Source organism: Orbicella franksi, chromosome 14, assembly GCF_964199315.1.
Source record: "Orbicella franksi chromosome 14, jaOrbFran1.1, whole genome shotgun sequence".
In the NCBI taxonomy this organism is placed as follows: domain Eukaryota; kingdom Metazoa; phylum Cnidaria; class Anthozoa; order Scleractinia; family Merulinidae; genus Orbicella; species Orbicella franksi.
The window spans coordinates 9,114,221-9,129,767 of record NC_138158.1 but is presented as its reverse complement, the minus strand read 5'-3'; the positions used below and the strand labels follow the sequence as shown (position 1 = coordinate 9,129,767).

The following is a 15,547-nucleotide window of genomic DNA, read 5'->3' as shown; positions in this document are numbered from 1 at the left end:
ATTACTGCCCTCGTTCATAACTTTATCTAAATCCTTTCGCACACACTCTGAGAACGCAAAGAAGCGTGTGATAAAATCATTACATTGAAAACAGAAGTCAAAGAATATCCGATCTGGATATGTATTCGACAGAGGTTTGGTCAAGAAGCGAGAGCAGCCTTCGCAAAACTACTACCAGTGTGAAGGGCTGAGCAGAAATTACAGTAGAAGTCCATGATTAAGATCTACCAAGCTTTTGTACTCTCTGTGTTACTCTACCGATAAAAACTGGACTGCAGTTTGGATCACTTAGGTACATCACTCACTAATAACCTTTTTTGATGTACTCACAGTTCACATTTTGAGACTAGAAAATGTTCCTTTAAACCGGGCTGTATCTTTTTCCATTGCCGCTCACGCCATCATTAAGTGGTCGGCTTTTCTTCCATAGTCTCAAGCGTAATGAAAGCAGTCTACGCTTTAAGGATTCTTATGGAGAAAACCTGACTTGGCGTTTTCAGCTGAGCTTGTCAGGAGGTCTGAAAAATTTTCAAGAACTTTTTTAGGGCTATGCGAATCAAGCTAGATCCAGGCAACCTTTTGCTCTTCACGTTGTGGTAGATTGTTTAGCCCATTTCGCTCCGAACAGAAAATGTCTGAAACCGAGTTGTGACGAACAGAGATTTGCTCAAGGGCTAGGCCTCTTTCAAGTGCGGCTGCGATACCAGTATGAACAGAACGATGTGATTCATCGCTCAAACAAACTGCTCTTTTAAATGCTATCAGCCGACGAAACTCGCGACGAAAAGGCGGACTCAAAGCACCATATATTATGGGGTTAAGAACACTGGAGGTCTGGAGCAGAAAGGGGATCATCACAGCCAATCCGTGTGGGGCCCTGCCTAAGATGAGCCTTGTTAGCAAGATGACTCCAAACGTGGGAATCCAGCAGAGCGCAAAAGCAAACACCATAATGAACAACACTTTGGATAGTTTGATTTCGTGAGCGGAAACGCCTTGAAGGGAGAGGAAGACGCCTGCATTGTGGCTACGTGTCGCTTTGGAAACTTGGTAATAACACACGCCGACCAAAGACAAACAGAACACAACTAAAACGGACACGACAGGCAAAGTGAAGGCCACTTCTGATCCTTTGTTCGCAAAGGTGTAGGCACAAAACGAGGAAGCAGGCTGGAACGAAAACTCTGCCACGCCAAACGCTGTTGGATATAGAACGAACGCGGCAATTAGAAGCCATAGAACAGCGATGATGTAGCATGAACGCTTGTCGCCGAAAACCTTCTTGTAGTATTGAGGCTTAACAACTCTGAAATACCGATTCACGGCGGTCAACGTCATCGTTGCCATAGAAACGTACGTTAGGAAATGTACCAGGAAGCCGCTTAGTCGACAACCAGGCATGCTGTAGACCAATCTCCCTGCGATGATGGCGCTAGCGAACGATGTCCCAGGTATTGAGGCGTTGAGGAGATCCGTTATCGCCAAAGCAGCGATGTAGATGTTGGTGGTGTTTCGTAGTCGTAGATTTCGATACAGGGCTGTTAAAATGAAGACGTTGCCTATTACAGAAAACACGATAAGCGTCACGGAGGCTATGGATTCGAAAATGATTAGTCCGGTACTTCTTGGAGGCAGAGCTGGCGAAGTCATCATCTATGTTAAATAGTAGATCTTTGTTACTTGTTATTCCTCGAGATTCAGTGAAATGTTGACGTCCTCGACTAAGGAGGATAAGAATTAATACCAACAGAAGAAATATAGTTTTGTTTTCTTCTTATATTAATTCGCCTCTAGCTTATTAATTGTCTTCAATAACATACCGTAGATCTAAAGTCGACACCCAGAAGTAACTCCCATCAGGAGGTATACCGCCGAGGGTTTCATTATAAGCATGGAGAATTGATGGGCAGCTTCTTCACTTCTTGATAGGTTAGTTTAGTCACAGAGAGGTCAGTGACTTTGCCTGGTGAATGTCGAACTGGAAATCGTTTACCTCATACTGGCATTCAGGTTTTCACTAGTTAAAGACAGCAGCGAGAATTCTCCAGGTCCCACAGTTGTGAAAAAGATCGGTCATCGATGAGCCCCGGCCGTTTTGTATCGAAGAATGTAAATCTGCTACAAACGTATAGCATTATCATTAAGCTTCCTTTGTTTCCATTTAAGACACTCCAAAAAGACGAAAGAACAAAAATCACCGCACATTTAAACGGTAACTGCGTCAATATACAAAGTAAAAGACTGCTGTTTTGCACGAAAGGCCACAGCGAGCGCAATAAAAAATGCAATCATAAATCATCATGAAAAAACCCAGTATTTAATTACAGTTTGCTAATGAAGGCCAAAGAGGAAAAAACCGACCTCATGTTTTGTCGGATTAGCTCGCTAAGCCAATTGCAGATCGCCACAGGACTGTTTATAGTTTTCGTATTTAGATTTGGAATCAAAACAGAAGTTAGAGTTTAATCAGCATACAAATTTGAGCATCGTACCCAGACTATTAGAGATGCGGTATTTAAAACAGAAATTTTTCAAGTAATTGACTCTGAAAAAGGTCTTATAAATTACAAGAGACATATTTTGTCCATATTCCTCTTTCCGGCTTTGCACAAAGTACTTTAATCTCAAACATTAAAACACCTTATCTTTGATTTTCTCGTAAAAAAGCGAAAAACGTTTAATTTCCTCTTGATTGCCCTGGGCTTGAAAGTGCTCGAAAATTTACATGATAAATATACCTCTATATTTGTTTATCCTTTTCAAACTTACTTCCGTGAACTTATTGAAAACTGGATTTATGAAGTACGTGCAATTACTACCTGCAGTGGCCAATGGAAACAAAAGTAATGTCTTCTGCGTTCAGCGGCAGTGGCTATTTGCAAACTGTCGGAGCTTTTGAAACTCGGTAATGTCTCGAACCGTTTTGTAATTCTAAAAGCTGTACACAGCTATACAACTTGCAAAGTCTTTCAGACTCGTTAAAGCAGAACACCTCACAAGACAGCTTTCAAATAGCCATTTATCATTACTTCCAATTTTCTGGGTAAACAGTATTTTCAGAAAGCAGTAATTGTCTTCACACAAGAAAATTGCGGTTAAATTAATGAATTTTTGGCCTACACAATAATTCACTTCTTAAAAAAAGAAAAAAAAAATCGTTGCTGATGAATTTAAATCACGCCTTCATATCACGGATGTGAAAAAAAGCAGACTTGTGGGATGTGGCTGAAAACGGTAAAGTAAAGTGCAATGAAAACTCTAAGCTTTCCTTTACACTTAATAAAAAAAAAGTCGTATCACGGACTCGAAGCTAATTTGGGCGGTCAGCGTCAAGATTATTTTTCCGCGACCAGTTTCAAATGTATTCAAAAATACTTTATATTCGTAAGCCCTTGTTGTTTAACTTTCGCGGAGTAACTCCCCTTTCATTTCGTTTTAAGCGATCTGTTGTTTTCAGCGTTTTGCCCCACGGCTAAGCCATAAGCAATGTAGATAACCGCCCAACAATTTTCTTGTTCTAGAACCTACTAACTGATATCTGTTACAGTGTACTGACGAAACACAAAACACTTAAAACACAGCGGGATGCGGCGAATATACTTATAATCCAACACATATTCAAATATAATCCACGGGTAGGTATGTAATTCCACTATGAAATCACAATAGCGATAGCTAACCCCCTTTTTTTTCTTAACTCCCAAAATAAACGATCAGCAAGCCAGACACAAACATTGACAAAGAGATTAAAACAGCTGCTTTGCAAGCAAGTTTCTCGTAGTCACCTTCACCGGAAACCTGGGTCTAGAAATAAGATAAGCTGTTTTTTTGTTCTTGTTGCTATGAAAACCATAATAAAACCCCCTTACAGCTCCCTAATCAATTCATGTCAAAACGTAACTAAAAATACACGATCAACAAGCCAGACACAAACATTGACAAAGAGATTAAAACAGCTGCCTAGCAAGCACGTTTCTCGTGGTCACCTTCACCAGAGACCTGGGTCTAGAAATAAGATAAGCTGGTTTTTTTTCTTGTTGCTATGACAACCATAATAAAACCCCCTTACAGCTCCCTAATCAATTTATGTCAAAACATAATTTGCGGACTTGGGAATATAAGTAAACAAAAGTGATATATTTTCTTTTCCTATCAAGAAAATGACATTAATAATAATAGTAAAAAAAAAAAAATGCCTCCAGCGCCATGTCGTGACAAAAGGCTCCCTGTGTTAAATTATTTCGTACAAGTGGTGCTCGGAGGGCTTCTAAATAATTTTTTAAGGAAGAAAGCTTAGTCCAAATTTCTTGCCACAACCTGCGAATTTATTCTCAGGCAACGTCCGCCATACGCTGAAGGAATTTGAAAACGGAGATTTCGCTCTGTAAACGCATCAAATGTTTTCCGTCCACACTAGGCCGGAGGAGTTTAAGAACACAACAGTCACCGGTCAATTTGGAATAGTGTTTGAAGAAACCTCGGTCAGGGAAATCACGTGGTTATCGTGACGTCATCATTTTCGAAAAGCTCCGTTTTCGAAATGTTTCCATCCACACGAAAACGAAAAAACCGGCGTTTTCAAATTCCTCCGGTTTGAAGAGCGTTTTCGTAAAGCTCCGTTTTCGTGACGGATTAGTGTGGACGGTAGGCCTAACCGTAGAAATAAAGCTGCGTTTTCAAATTACTCCGGTTTGAAGAGCGTTTTCGTAAAGCTCCGTTTTCGTGCCGGATTAGTGTGGACGGTAGGCCTAACCGTAGAAATAAAGCTGCGTTTTCAAATTTCTCCGGTTTGAAGAGCGTTTTCGTAAAGCTCCGTTTTCGTGACGGATTAGTGTGGACGGTAGGCCTAACCGTAGAAATAAAGCTGCGTTTTCAAATTACTCCGGTTTGAAGAGCGTTTTCGTAAAGCTCCGTTTGCGTGACGGATTAGTGTGGACGGTAGGCCTTACGGTAGAATTACTAACAATTGCTTTCTGGTGAGGGGTAATGTTAATCTTTCAGTGCTCGTGGATAGCGGGTATACCACCGTAAAACTACTGAGCGATTTCTTTATGATGAAATTAATTTTCACAACAAACACTGCAGCTTCCAAGACACTAAAATCATCTGTTAATTTTTATTTATTTATTTCGCTCGTCAATGGCGCTTTTTAGAGAGCAATTTATATGATCATTTTCAGAGCTTTGTAATTTTTCTAAGAGTTCATGTGTCTCTTGTCTGAACCGAGGCACTTGTTGGTGGTGTATCGATTTACATGCTTTCTTCAATTCAGGGGTAGCCATGAGAGGAATTCTCGCGCGTTTGTCCTCGCGTGCTAACAAACTCAAGTTATTATTATTTTTAAAAATGCCTAATGGCTGACTACCTAACTACCAATAAATTTCCTGCCAGAAGATACGAAGAGGGAGGTTCGGACCGGTCACGACAGACTTCAACTAAAATATCAATCAGTGAAGGCATGAATGAAAGAGGATCAAAATATCCCGGGGGAGGGGTTCTCCCTTAAGCCTACCTGGGACAAAGCCGCCGGCGCGGTCTGGGACACCGTTGCGGCATATGTGAACATATATCGTCGAATCATAATCTGTGCCAGGCATTGACCACCGGACGCCGGACGCAATATGCGGACGCAACGTACTCCAGTGAGACCATTCGATCCATATTTACAGGTGGAATGGTTGAAATTGCCCCCATTCGATTTGCATTTCGCGCTTTTGAGTACGTCGGCAATCCATCGCAGATGCGCTGGAACCCACTGGAACATATCGCGCGCCGAACATTTTCAGTTGCAACCGGCGTCGGCGGGATATGAGAACAAATTTTCTCTTGCTGGGCTATATAGCAGGTATATGCTTCCCCAAAGGGTATTGTTTTTCAGCCGTTTTGGTCATAAATAGGGCATCAATTTTGGCTATTTTGGTCATAAATAGAGTATGGTTTTTGCCAGGCTAGTCTTATTATAGGTATGGTTTTAAGAAGAAGCCACTTTTTCAGCATTATCGAAAAGAAAACCAACAAAAGCCCTTCATAAATTCTGATTACGGCAATTTAACATTAATCTGAACTAGGGAACTCCGTAAAAACTAAAATCTTAATTCAAAATTTTCCGTCGGGTGTCTGGAAAACCCGAATGGCGAATAGCAAATAGTCGCGAATAGCGAACAGCGAATAGTCCCGAATAGCGATTAGCGAATAGTAGGAATAGTGCGAATGGTCTCGAATAGTGCGAATAGCGGCGCACAGTCTCGAATAGTGGCGTATAGTGGCAAATAGTGGCAAATCGTAGCAAATAGGGTACCCAGTATCTCGCAGTCAACCGCGCTGCAACGTAGGATGGGATTTTCCCGCTAAAAAGCACAGATGCTTATCAGGACAAAACGTGTCTCTAAAGGTAATTTCATCTGTTTTAACCGCCCCAAAAGCGCAAATACGTCTTTATTAGGTTATCCTTGTGTTTTCTGTTGTCTTAATGTCGGCGATGGGCAACCCTAACCTGAGTCCGGAGAAGAAAAGGTAATAAATTCACTGAAATTCTGTTGCTTATTTGGATAATTAATTAACGCAGGATATTAGATCTAAATCGGTGACTATTGACGACTATTCGTCACTACTCGACACTTTTCGCGACTGTTCACCGCTATTCGCACTATTCGAGACTATCTGCACTATTCGGGACTATTCGCTATTCGTTATTCGCGACTATTCGCTATTCGCTATTCGGGTTTTCCAGACACCTTTTTTCGTCTTACCTCAGCACCAGAACAAAAGCTGACTTTTAAAGTTGTCAGCTATTGTTCTGGTGCTGAGGTATGACGAAAAATCTTAAATTAAGATTTTAGTTTTTACGGAATCACTAACTCGAACCAAAATCGATTTCCCCTGGAATTCCGTCATACATTTACTATAATTTTACCCTCGGTAACTTCGAACTCTCGATAACTCAAACCTCCCGCTAACCCGAAGCAATTTTCGTTTCCTGTCAGGTCATTTTCTATATAATTTCACCCTCGATAACTCGAACCATATCTGTCAATACTTGACGAGTCAAAACAAACAGTGTACTGTGGTCCAAAACATTAAATTTATTTTTCAGCAGCCGTGTGAACTTTTTTCTTTCTTTTACATTACACAAAACGTGTCAATTCAGTTCAGGTTCCACTGGTTTTCACAAAGTGTTGCTTCTTAACTCCTTATCCAAAATGTCAATAAATCTCTTGGCTTTCATGAAGTGCAGTTAAATTTGATTAAAATGTACCCTGCATGAATAGCAAAACATTCAACACCGTTTTTTCCCGTTTTCCGGTCATTTGTTCTCAACTCCCGATAACTCAAACTCCTTATAACTCGAACCGTGTTCAATTTCCCTTGAAGGTTCGAGTTATCGGAAGTCGACAAGGCGGGTCTGAAACAGTATTTTGATACAAGGGTCAGGTCATAAATAAGACCCGAATTTTTGGTCAGGTCATAAATATTGCAGGGAAAATCACATATTTTGGTCATAAATAGAGTAAGGGTTTTTGGGAAGCGGGCCGCACACCCCTACCCAATTTTTCTGGGAGTAACCCCCTCACCCCCCCCCCCCCCAAACACACATCCGGGCAACAAGCAAAATTAGTCTGTCAGTAACACCTATATTGTTGTTTCACGTATTTAGCTATTAAATTTTCTAACTTTGTCCAGGAGTCCCTCGGTAGCCCAATCGGTTACGCATCTGACCTGCTGTGCGGTCGTAAGGGCATATATACGCTCGACGCCAGTCGGGGGACTCCGCTTTTATTTTTTCTTTCTCGTTACAGCCTGATATATTTTTTGTGCAATCCTCTTTTCTTCCGTTTGAAGTAAGTTTGATTTGTGTGAAAATGCTTTTCAAGAAAGGGCATCAACCCTAAGTTACCGTGAAGTGCCAATGTACCCATGCCTTGATTTTTCTTAAGCCCTCTTTATTAGTACAAAGTTAAAAACGAGTATGCGAAGACCTTAGAAAGGATGGAGATACCAGAGCAAATGGGACACCAAGCGTTGTAAACATATGATTTAACAACCGACTTGAAAAAAGCTTTCTAAACATGCAAAATTATTCAAAATTCTTCATAATGGTATTCTTTGAATTTTATAGGAGTCTGGCACAGAACTAGACTTTGGCCTAAGTTTTGACAGCTTTTAAAGGGTTTCATACAGGCCTCGAAATAATTTGTTAGAGGAACGAGAATCAATAGAGTGGAGATAAGTTATTGAGACACCAATCTGTTTTAGGTCTGAAATTTTTGTTAACGGCACGTTTGTAAAAGCTGAGATCAGGTTGTCAGTGGCAACTACATTGTTGTTTCACGATTTTGGCTATTAAATTTTCTAACCTAGTCCAGAAGCCCCCCGGTAGCACAATCGGTTACGCATCTGACCTGCTGTGTGGTCGAAAGGGCCGCTCCACGCCAGTCGGGGCCGGGACTTCGCTTTTAGTTTCTTTTTCTTTCTCGACGTGTCAACTAAATCGATACATTTTTTGTACAATCTCGTTTTCTTCCGTTTAAAGCACAGGCGGCCCAAGCTCACGGTGCGAGGAGTTATTTATTATTATTATTACTATTATTATTATTATTATTATTATTATTATTATTATTATTTTAATTTTTGTGCGAGCGTTCAGCGCGGGAAACGTGATATATTTACCGCCGACATCTACTATTACATAACCACCGAGTTTGGTTACGCGAAACGTGACCCTCGCCTTGCAGCATGTGGTGGTGTTGTGTTACAACGGTTTGAATTTACAAAGATTTGTATGGGGGAAAAACGGGAATCGACATTATAGCTGAAATTTTGATATTTTTGCAATGACTTACCTCAATGCCTTGTTGTCTTTTCTATTGTCGTCTCGCTTCTCAGCTCGATCCGAAGCCTTTTAAGCGAGTTATGGCTTTTTGTTTTTCCTCTACTAAGAAAGAGGAATAAAAGACAAGGGTCACACCGTAGGACCATAGTTAGTATGGTAGGACATAGTTTTCAAAATTCGCTCAAATCTCGTTTTAACTCTCCAGGATGAGAAAAAATGACACCATTGAATGTTCAAGAGTCTTTATTCGGTAAATTACCCATGCATTGAACGAATTTAATGTCAACTCCTGATCTCCATACAAACTCTTATATTTTAGCGAAGTTCTCCATACAAACTGCTATATTACGCTTGGGTGACCTGTGCTATTAGTTTGGCCGTATGTTCGTTTCCCTGACGCAAGAAAGACTGGGAACGAAAGAGAAACCCAAGATGGCTGCGGAAGTTAAATTGTTATTTGTATGCCAAACAATCGATGAAGAGACTGCCTTTGGTGTTTTTAGCCTTTCCAAACGTATTTTCTGATGTGTATTTGTATGTCAATGCAAGAATTATGCCCGGAGAAGACTGCAAAACACATAAAATGGGGACCACGTTAACTGATCTTCGCAAATATCTGCAAATATTAAAGCAACAGCCCGGAAGGAAATGCAGAACTGCTAAGGTAAGTTTAAGCTTTCACTCAAAAGCTGTTATTTACGAATAGTGGTTTTTAAACCTAGTCATCTTCTCTCTCATTCTTTCCATTAGATAAGTTTAAGACTTGATTCGGTTTAATTGTTAGTTCTCCAAGTGTCAGAAAGCACACGTGTGCCGTCTTTTTGAGCAAAAATATCTTGACGCCACTGTTTATTTGAGTTAGTAGCTTGCAAAAAGAAATTTCGATCCTCTTAAGTGATGATTTTAGACAACAAGTAAGAAGTTAAAACGTACTTAACTCTCCGTCTCTCCAGACTTTATTAGCTTACGGCTTTTTTTCGCACCAATTTGCACGTGTGTGAATGTCACATCTGAGAGGCTAAACTCAATGAAGAAAATGTCACCTCTTCATGCAAATTGATTTCATGCACTACTCTGTAATACATCCATAAATGTTGGTCAACTGAAACAACATTTGGTACTCGATGAATCAGACTACTACATGCTATTCCTTAATATTATTTTTACTGGCTGGTCTAAAACACAGGTCACAGGTCACAGGTTATGCATTTATCAATGTTAAGCTGCTGGCAGGGGAGGGGGCGGGGGGGGGGGGGAGGCCAGGCAAAGGCAGGGGATTTGAACTCTGATCATCTTTTCAGTTCAAATGCCCGATCCCATGGAAATTAACCTTGGTCAAAAGAGTGCAAATTCCCTATCCCAAGGATACCAGTGTTGTTCAGAAGAATGCAAATTCACCACCTCTAACTAGAAAAAGGCATAGGTATGTCAAAAAAAAGAATTAAACCTCAAAAAGCTGTAAATAAAAGGCTAAAAAGCAACAACTTCAAAATGAAACGTCTGTTTAATATAAAAAAGTCACCTAATTTTTATATTAAAATTGTGATGACTCCCTAAACATTTACGACTAAACAAGACAGAAAACATGGAAATTCTTATCACCACTAATGTCCTACACTATTGTGACATTTTAATTACTTACATTTTAAACAGAAATGATGGAAATAAAATGTTGACCTCTTTCTGTAGTAGAGAAATATGAAAAAGCCCCATAAGAGGACTCAAGATCTTAGATGTATTCACTGATTCATGATAATACACTGCACATGGTAGGCTCATAAAGATGAAGTTCAATCATTCAATTTCGTTTTAGTACTAAAATTATAACCATGCTTAGAAACAACATGCATTGCAAATTGAATTGTATGAAGGTGAATACAGAACACTATCCTGTAAAATGTTTCATAATTTCAATTCATTTGAGCTTAAATTAAAAACAGTCTTACGTTATGTAGGATTCGGAAATTTGTTTCCAGTGATACACAACTTTCAAAATACAAATCAATGATGTTTAGCAATGGAGTTAACCTTTAACTAAGGAAAAACTAAGATCTGTAGCAAAGGCCTTGTTTACAGAATATCTGCAACAATGTTCAGTTCAACACCAAACTTCTGAGAATCTCATGCACAGCCAGCGATCTGGGACATTGCTTTCTTCCAATTCTGTTCAGTTTGTTTCCAGTCATTCTCAGTCATCCAAGATGGCGTTGGTAGGGCACAGTCTACTATCGGTTGAAGTCAAAAGTTCCAATCCCCGGGACTCGGTGAATGATCTAAAGTCCCAACTACGGGCAGACTTGTTACGTTAAAACACCCACCTATGCCCGGCCTACACCCCCCCCCCCCCCCCAGCAGCTTAAAATTGATAGGTGCATTATTAAGGAAACTAATCATAACCATGTTGTCGCTATGTTATGAAAGATTTGATTCATGCTTTTAGCTGTTCATTTATATCGAGTTATGAATGCACTTGGAAAGTTTGGAGAGCGCTCAAGAAACCAGAGTTGCTCTTGGCTGTGCCTCGAGCAACTCTTGCATTTCTTTTGTACCCTCCAAACTTCTCACATGCATTCAAAATTTTATATACGCACCCTAAGGCTAGCTTAAGTGATAAGCCAATACCTAAATTATTGCCGGCTTCCATGTGACGTCATCATTTTTCAAAACGAAAAATCACCAATCCTTCTGAAGTTTTAGTTTCATCAGATGTAAGGCCCTCTAATTACTTGACATTTTGCAATGTTTACATGTAAGCCCGACAGGCCTCCTCATTATGACTGTAATGGAGCACATCTGAATTTCCAAGTTTGTATGGCATGACATTAAAATGGCAGCCTGATAAGGCTCTCAAGTAGGTCAAAAGATGAGTTATTGCTCAAGTTTTTGCAAGTAACTAAACAGTTCTTGCTCTAGAAGAAGTATTAATTTCAATGTGTCAGAGCTCTAGAGTAATAAGTTTTGATTTCAATGCCAATTGAAATTCAATGACAGATGTTTTTTTTTTTTGTTACTTTATGGCCACGATGTTTGTGTCCCTCCAAGGGGCACAAACCTGGCAACTCTGTACAAAACTCTTTAAATCTGACTGAAACACTTTTCCGAATAATACGTAAATGAAAAACTGCAGAGACCTACATGCAAATCTTGGCGAGGTTGTTTATAAATCAATTATCTTTTATATCCCAGCTTCTTGAATTAATTTATTGAATGGTTACAATTTTTATTTTTGATGTTGTGACACTGCAAAACAGCCATGCTTAAGGCGCACAAGCAGAGCCCCATACACCTTGGAGAATTTGTAAACCAATCGATCTCAAAACTTTTGGTCATCAAGTGACTGTCCGTACTTCCATACGGCAAGCCCAATACCTTGAAAAATAAGTCTGAGAGCAGCACCATTACCATAAGTGCACCGCTGACCAGGTACTGGTTTTTGATTGGATCAGTCAGGTTATTACTCTGGGGGAGATGGAAGGAATACATGCAAAGGCAAAATTTCAGCCCAAATTAACCCCTGGCGCATTGTTGACTTTTCTTCCCGCATATTCCTTACACAAATGTCTCTTGGAAAGTCCCTGATATATTGGGTACATAATTTTGACAATCTTGGTTATGCTTACTAGGTATACCTTGTGAGAATTTAACTGGAAAACAGTATCGAAACCACATGTGGAACAATTGAAGGCTTTCGTGCAAAAAGGGTGTATGTAGCATTTTGGGTCGATTTTTCTTTTTTGCAGGATCGAGCTAATTTTTGGCAGATTGACTTGTTTTGACATGAAAAGCATCATTGTGTAATTGTTTTTGTTGATTTGTGCTTCATTTTCGAGAAATATCGTATGCAAAAAAACTCAGAGATCAGGAGTCATTTAAGAGTACCTTGAAAAATTTTATTCTATACCCAGGAGCTTGGAATGCTTGTTTCGTACAGTATTCAGTGTACATACATGAATTGCAGACATGGTGCTCAGTTTATTTCTGTTAAGTGTTAATTAACCTTGTGACCTGGAGCAAACAACTATCATTTCACTTATTAGAAATTTTCAAATCTTGTGCTCTTTAGTGCAGTTCTAAGTGTGAAGCTTCTCGTTTGATTTTGGTAGATGCAGTTCCAATCAAGTACAAACATTCAGCCTTTCCTTTTAACTGCCTTAATTTGCAACTATGTACTATCAAATTTCATTTGATTTTTAACTTTCATCGAGTCTGTCCTGAATCCTTTTGCACATGACTTATGCTTTCCTTAAGAAATTTTCATGTTTCATCAATTTTGCAGTTTTTCAAAAGGTGTTGTTAAAAACTAAAATTGAATAATTTTGTATGTTATAATTATTAGTGTTTGTGGAGCCTACATTCAATCATGGTCATTACTTTTTATGGGACCATTTTCAAAAGCACTTACAAAAGCCATCCTTGGAGACCCAGCCTGGGCAGTTAGTTGGGGCAAGAGGAAATACATCGGGCAAAGAAATGAGACCCTGGGTCTCCGAGGATGCTAAAAAGCATGCTTAATGAGTCAATTTTTATAGCAGCCTCAAAGTTCATTGTAAACAGCCACATACTTAGCAGGCTCCTCCAGTGAGCTGTCAAACTCACAAATGCAAGCTCACATGGAGTGTTGCAGCTTCTTCACAGCTGGATCTTCTTGGAGTTCTCAAGCCATTTTTCTAGCAGCTTTGTAGCAGTTGTTAAGTAGTCTTGAAGGGTTTTGTATCAGTTGTTTCAAGTGTTCCCCCATCCCATCCCATCCTCTATATTTCTGATTCAATTGTGCCTGGAATGAGGTCTCATGGTTAGCTTACAGGGATTTGCTGGCCACGGGGGGTGGTATTCTATCTACTAGGGCAGGCTGGCCACAATGGAAGCCCCTGGATACCCCAGGCACACACCTTGGTTGGGTTAATATATTAGAAAAATATAAATTATGTCTTAACAATAATTTTTTTTTTTAACAATAGTCATTGGACTGAGTTCTTGATAATTTCACCATCAACAAGAATCTTTTCTGAATTTCTCGATTTTTTTGACAGCAATGAACAAGATTGAACAGACAGTGGACAAACCAAGATGGGACACTGGATACACCTAGATGGACAATGGACAAACTTGAATGCATAGTTGACAATATTGGTCTCATGGAGGAAAAACTGGATGTACTCAACTCAACAACTCTGGATGGACAGTGGAAAACCAAGAACATTCATTTCTTGACCAACCAGGTAAATGCAACCAGGTTTAACTGGTAGAAAAAAAATTAATATACTGTAAATTACCAGTATAACTGTATCTTGTCTTACATAATAATATTGCTTTTTTAATAATAATCATTGGACGGAGTTGTTGAGAATTTCACCACCAGTGAGAGTTGTTTCTTTATGTCTCAATAAAGAGGCCCTCTAAGTGAGGACCACAAGCTTGTTTGTGAATGTCCACCATAATTATGTGTTAACCCTAAATAAAGGCTTTATTTCATCTCATCTCATCTCATCTCATCTCATCTCATCTCATCTCATCTCATCTCATCTCATCTCATCTCATCTCATCTCATCTCATCTCATCTCATCTCATCTCATCTCATCTCATCTCATCTCATCTCATCTCATCTCATCTCATCTCATCTCATCTCATCTCATCTCATCTCATCTCACCTCATCTTACATGTATTTATATTACGTAGTCGGCAGCGAGCAAGCTTGGAAACACAGTGGACAAACCAGGATGGGATATTGGATACACCTAGATGGACAGTGGACAAACATGAATGTACAGTGGGCTTTACTGGACATGTGGTGGAAAAGCTGGATGGGCATGAGTGGACAACTTTGGTTGGACAGTAGAAACCAAAAACATTCAGACCTTGACCAACCAGGTACATGTAAATGCACTGTCTTTTAACCATCTTGGATCATGTGTACTAAAGACATCCACAGTCAGTTGTCAATCGATACCCTCAAATGTCATCTTGATGTGTTCTCTACCAAGGTCCTGATCCATACTTGGTCGACACTCATTTGACACTTGATCAACAGTCGGTCAATAGTCAGCCGAGTGTCGACCAAGGTGTAGATGGAGTGTTGATTGGGTATCGATGGAGTGTCAATCAAGGTTGTTGATCAACACTTGACTCAGATGCCTTTACACTGTAGTACACATGATCCACCATCTTTGCTAGATATTCTTGCTAAAATTTCAGGCAAAGTAATCTGAACCTGAGAGAATCTCCTCATAGCTCTCATTGCTTTGGAACACCTTTCCGTAATAATACATGTACATGTTAAACTTTCAAGTACATGTAAAATTAGACAGGAGCTCAAGGCTTTCCATTCAACCAGGAAATCTTTGGTGCAGAACATTTAAAATATGGTTTTCATGACATGTACCCTCTTTTTGAAAGCCTGTAATGTGTGCTTTCGGGAAGTGTATGTATGATATTCATACAATTGATAAAATTATGTTCATGCTTGCAATGCAAGCCAACTAGAATTAAGGGGAGTTTTAAAACCCAACATTTTCAAAATTAAATCAATCAAAAGTCATTTTGGCTAAAAGAAATTGTGGTTTCCGTGCAATATTGCCCACATGTGGCATTTTCCTTCATTGCAAGGGAAGTCTTCGCTTGATTATTATCATTTTCTGTATTTAAAATGCCCTAAAAATAAAAAAATTGAATCGTCATAAATTTATTGCTTTTTCTATCATCTCACTGATGATAAATTT

The 15,547-nt window shown here is 39.5% G+C and overlaps 1 protein-coding gene and 1 long non-coding RNA gene across 4 annotated transcripts in view; one reads left to right on the top strand and one right to left on the bottom strand.

Moving 5' to 3' along the window:
- Window positions 1-561: 561 nt before the first annotated feature.
- On the bottom strand, window positions 562-2,220 carry LOC145468467 (melatonin-related receptor-like). The gene has a single exon (XM_081452209.1). The coding sequence runs from the start codon at window positions 1,651-1,653 to the stop codon at window positions 562-564; it is 1,092 nt and encodes a 363-aa protein (XP_081308335.1). The 5' UTR covers window positions 1,654-2,220.
- Window positions 2,221-9,143: 6,923 nt separating this feature from the next.
- The window catches only part of LOC145468485 (uncharacterized), a 16,269-nt gene continuing 9,865 nt past the window's right edge, over window positions 9,144-15,547 (top strand). Inside the window, exons 1-3 of one of the 3 annotated variants that reach the window (XR_014042201.1) lie at window positions 9,144-9,498; window positions 13,861-14,049; window positions 14,508-14,699. This is a non-coding gene — a long non-coding RNA (uncharacterized LOC145468485). The remainder of the gene's footprint in view (window positions 9,499-13,860; window positions 14,050-14,507; window positions 14,700-15,547) is intronic. The other 2 variants (XR_014042200.1, XR_014042199.1) reach the window with 2 other exon arrangements.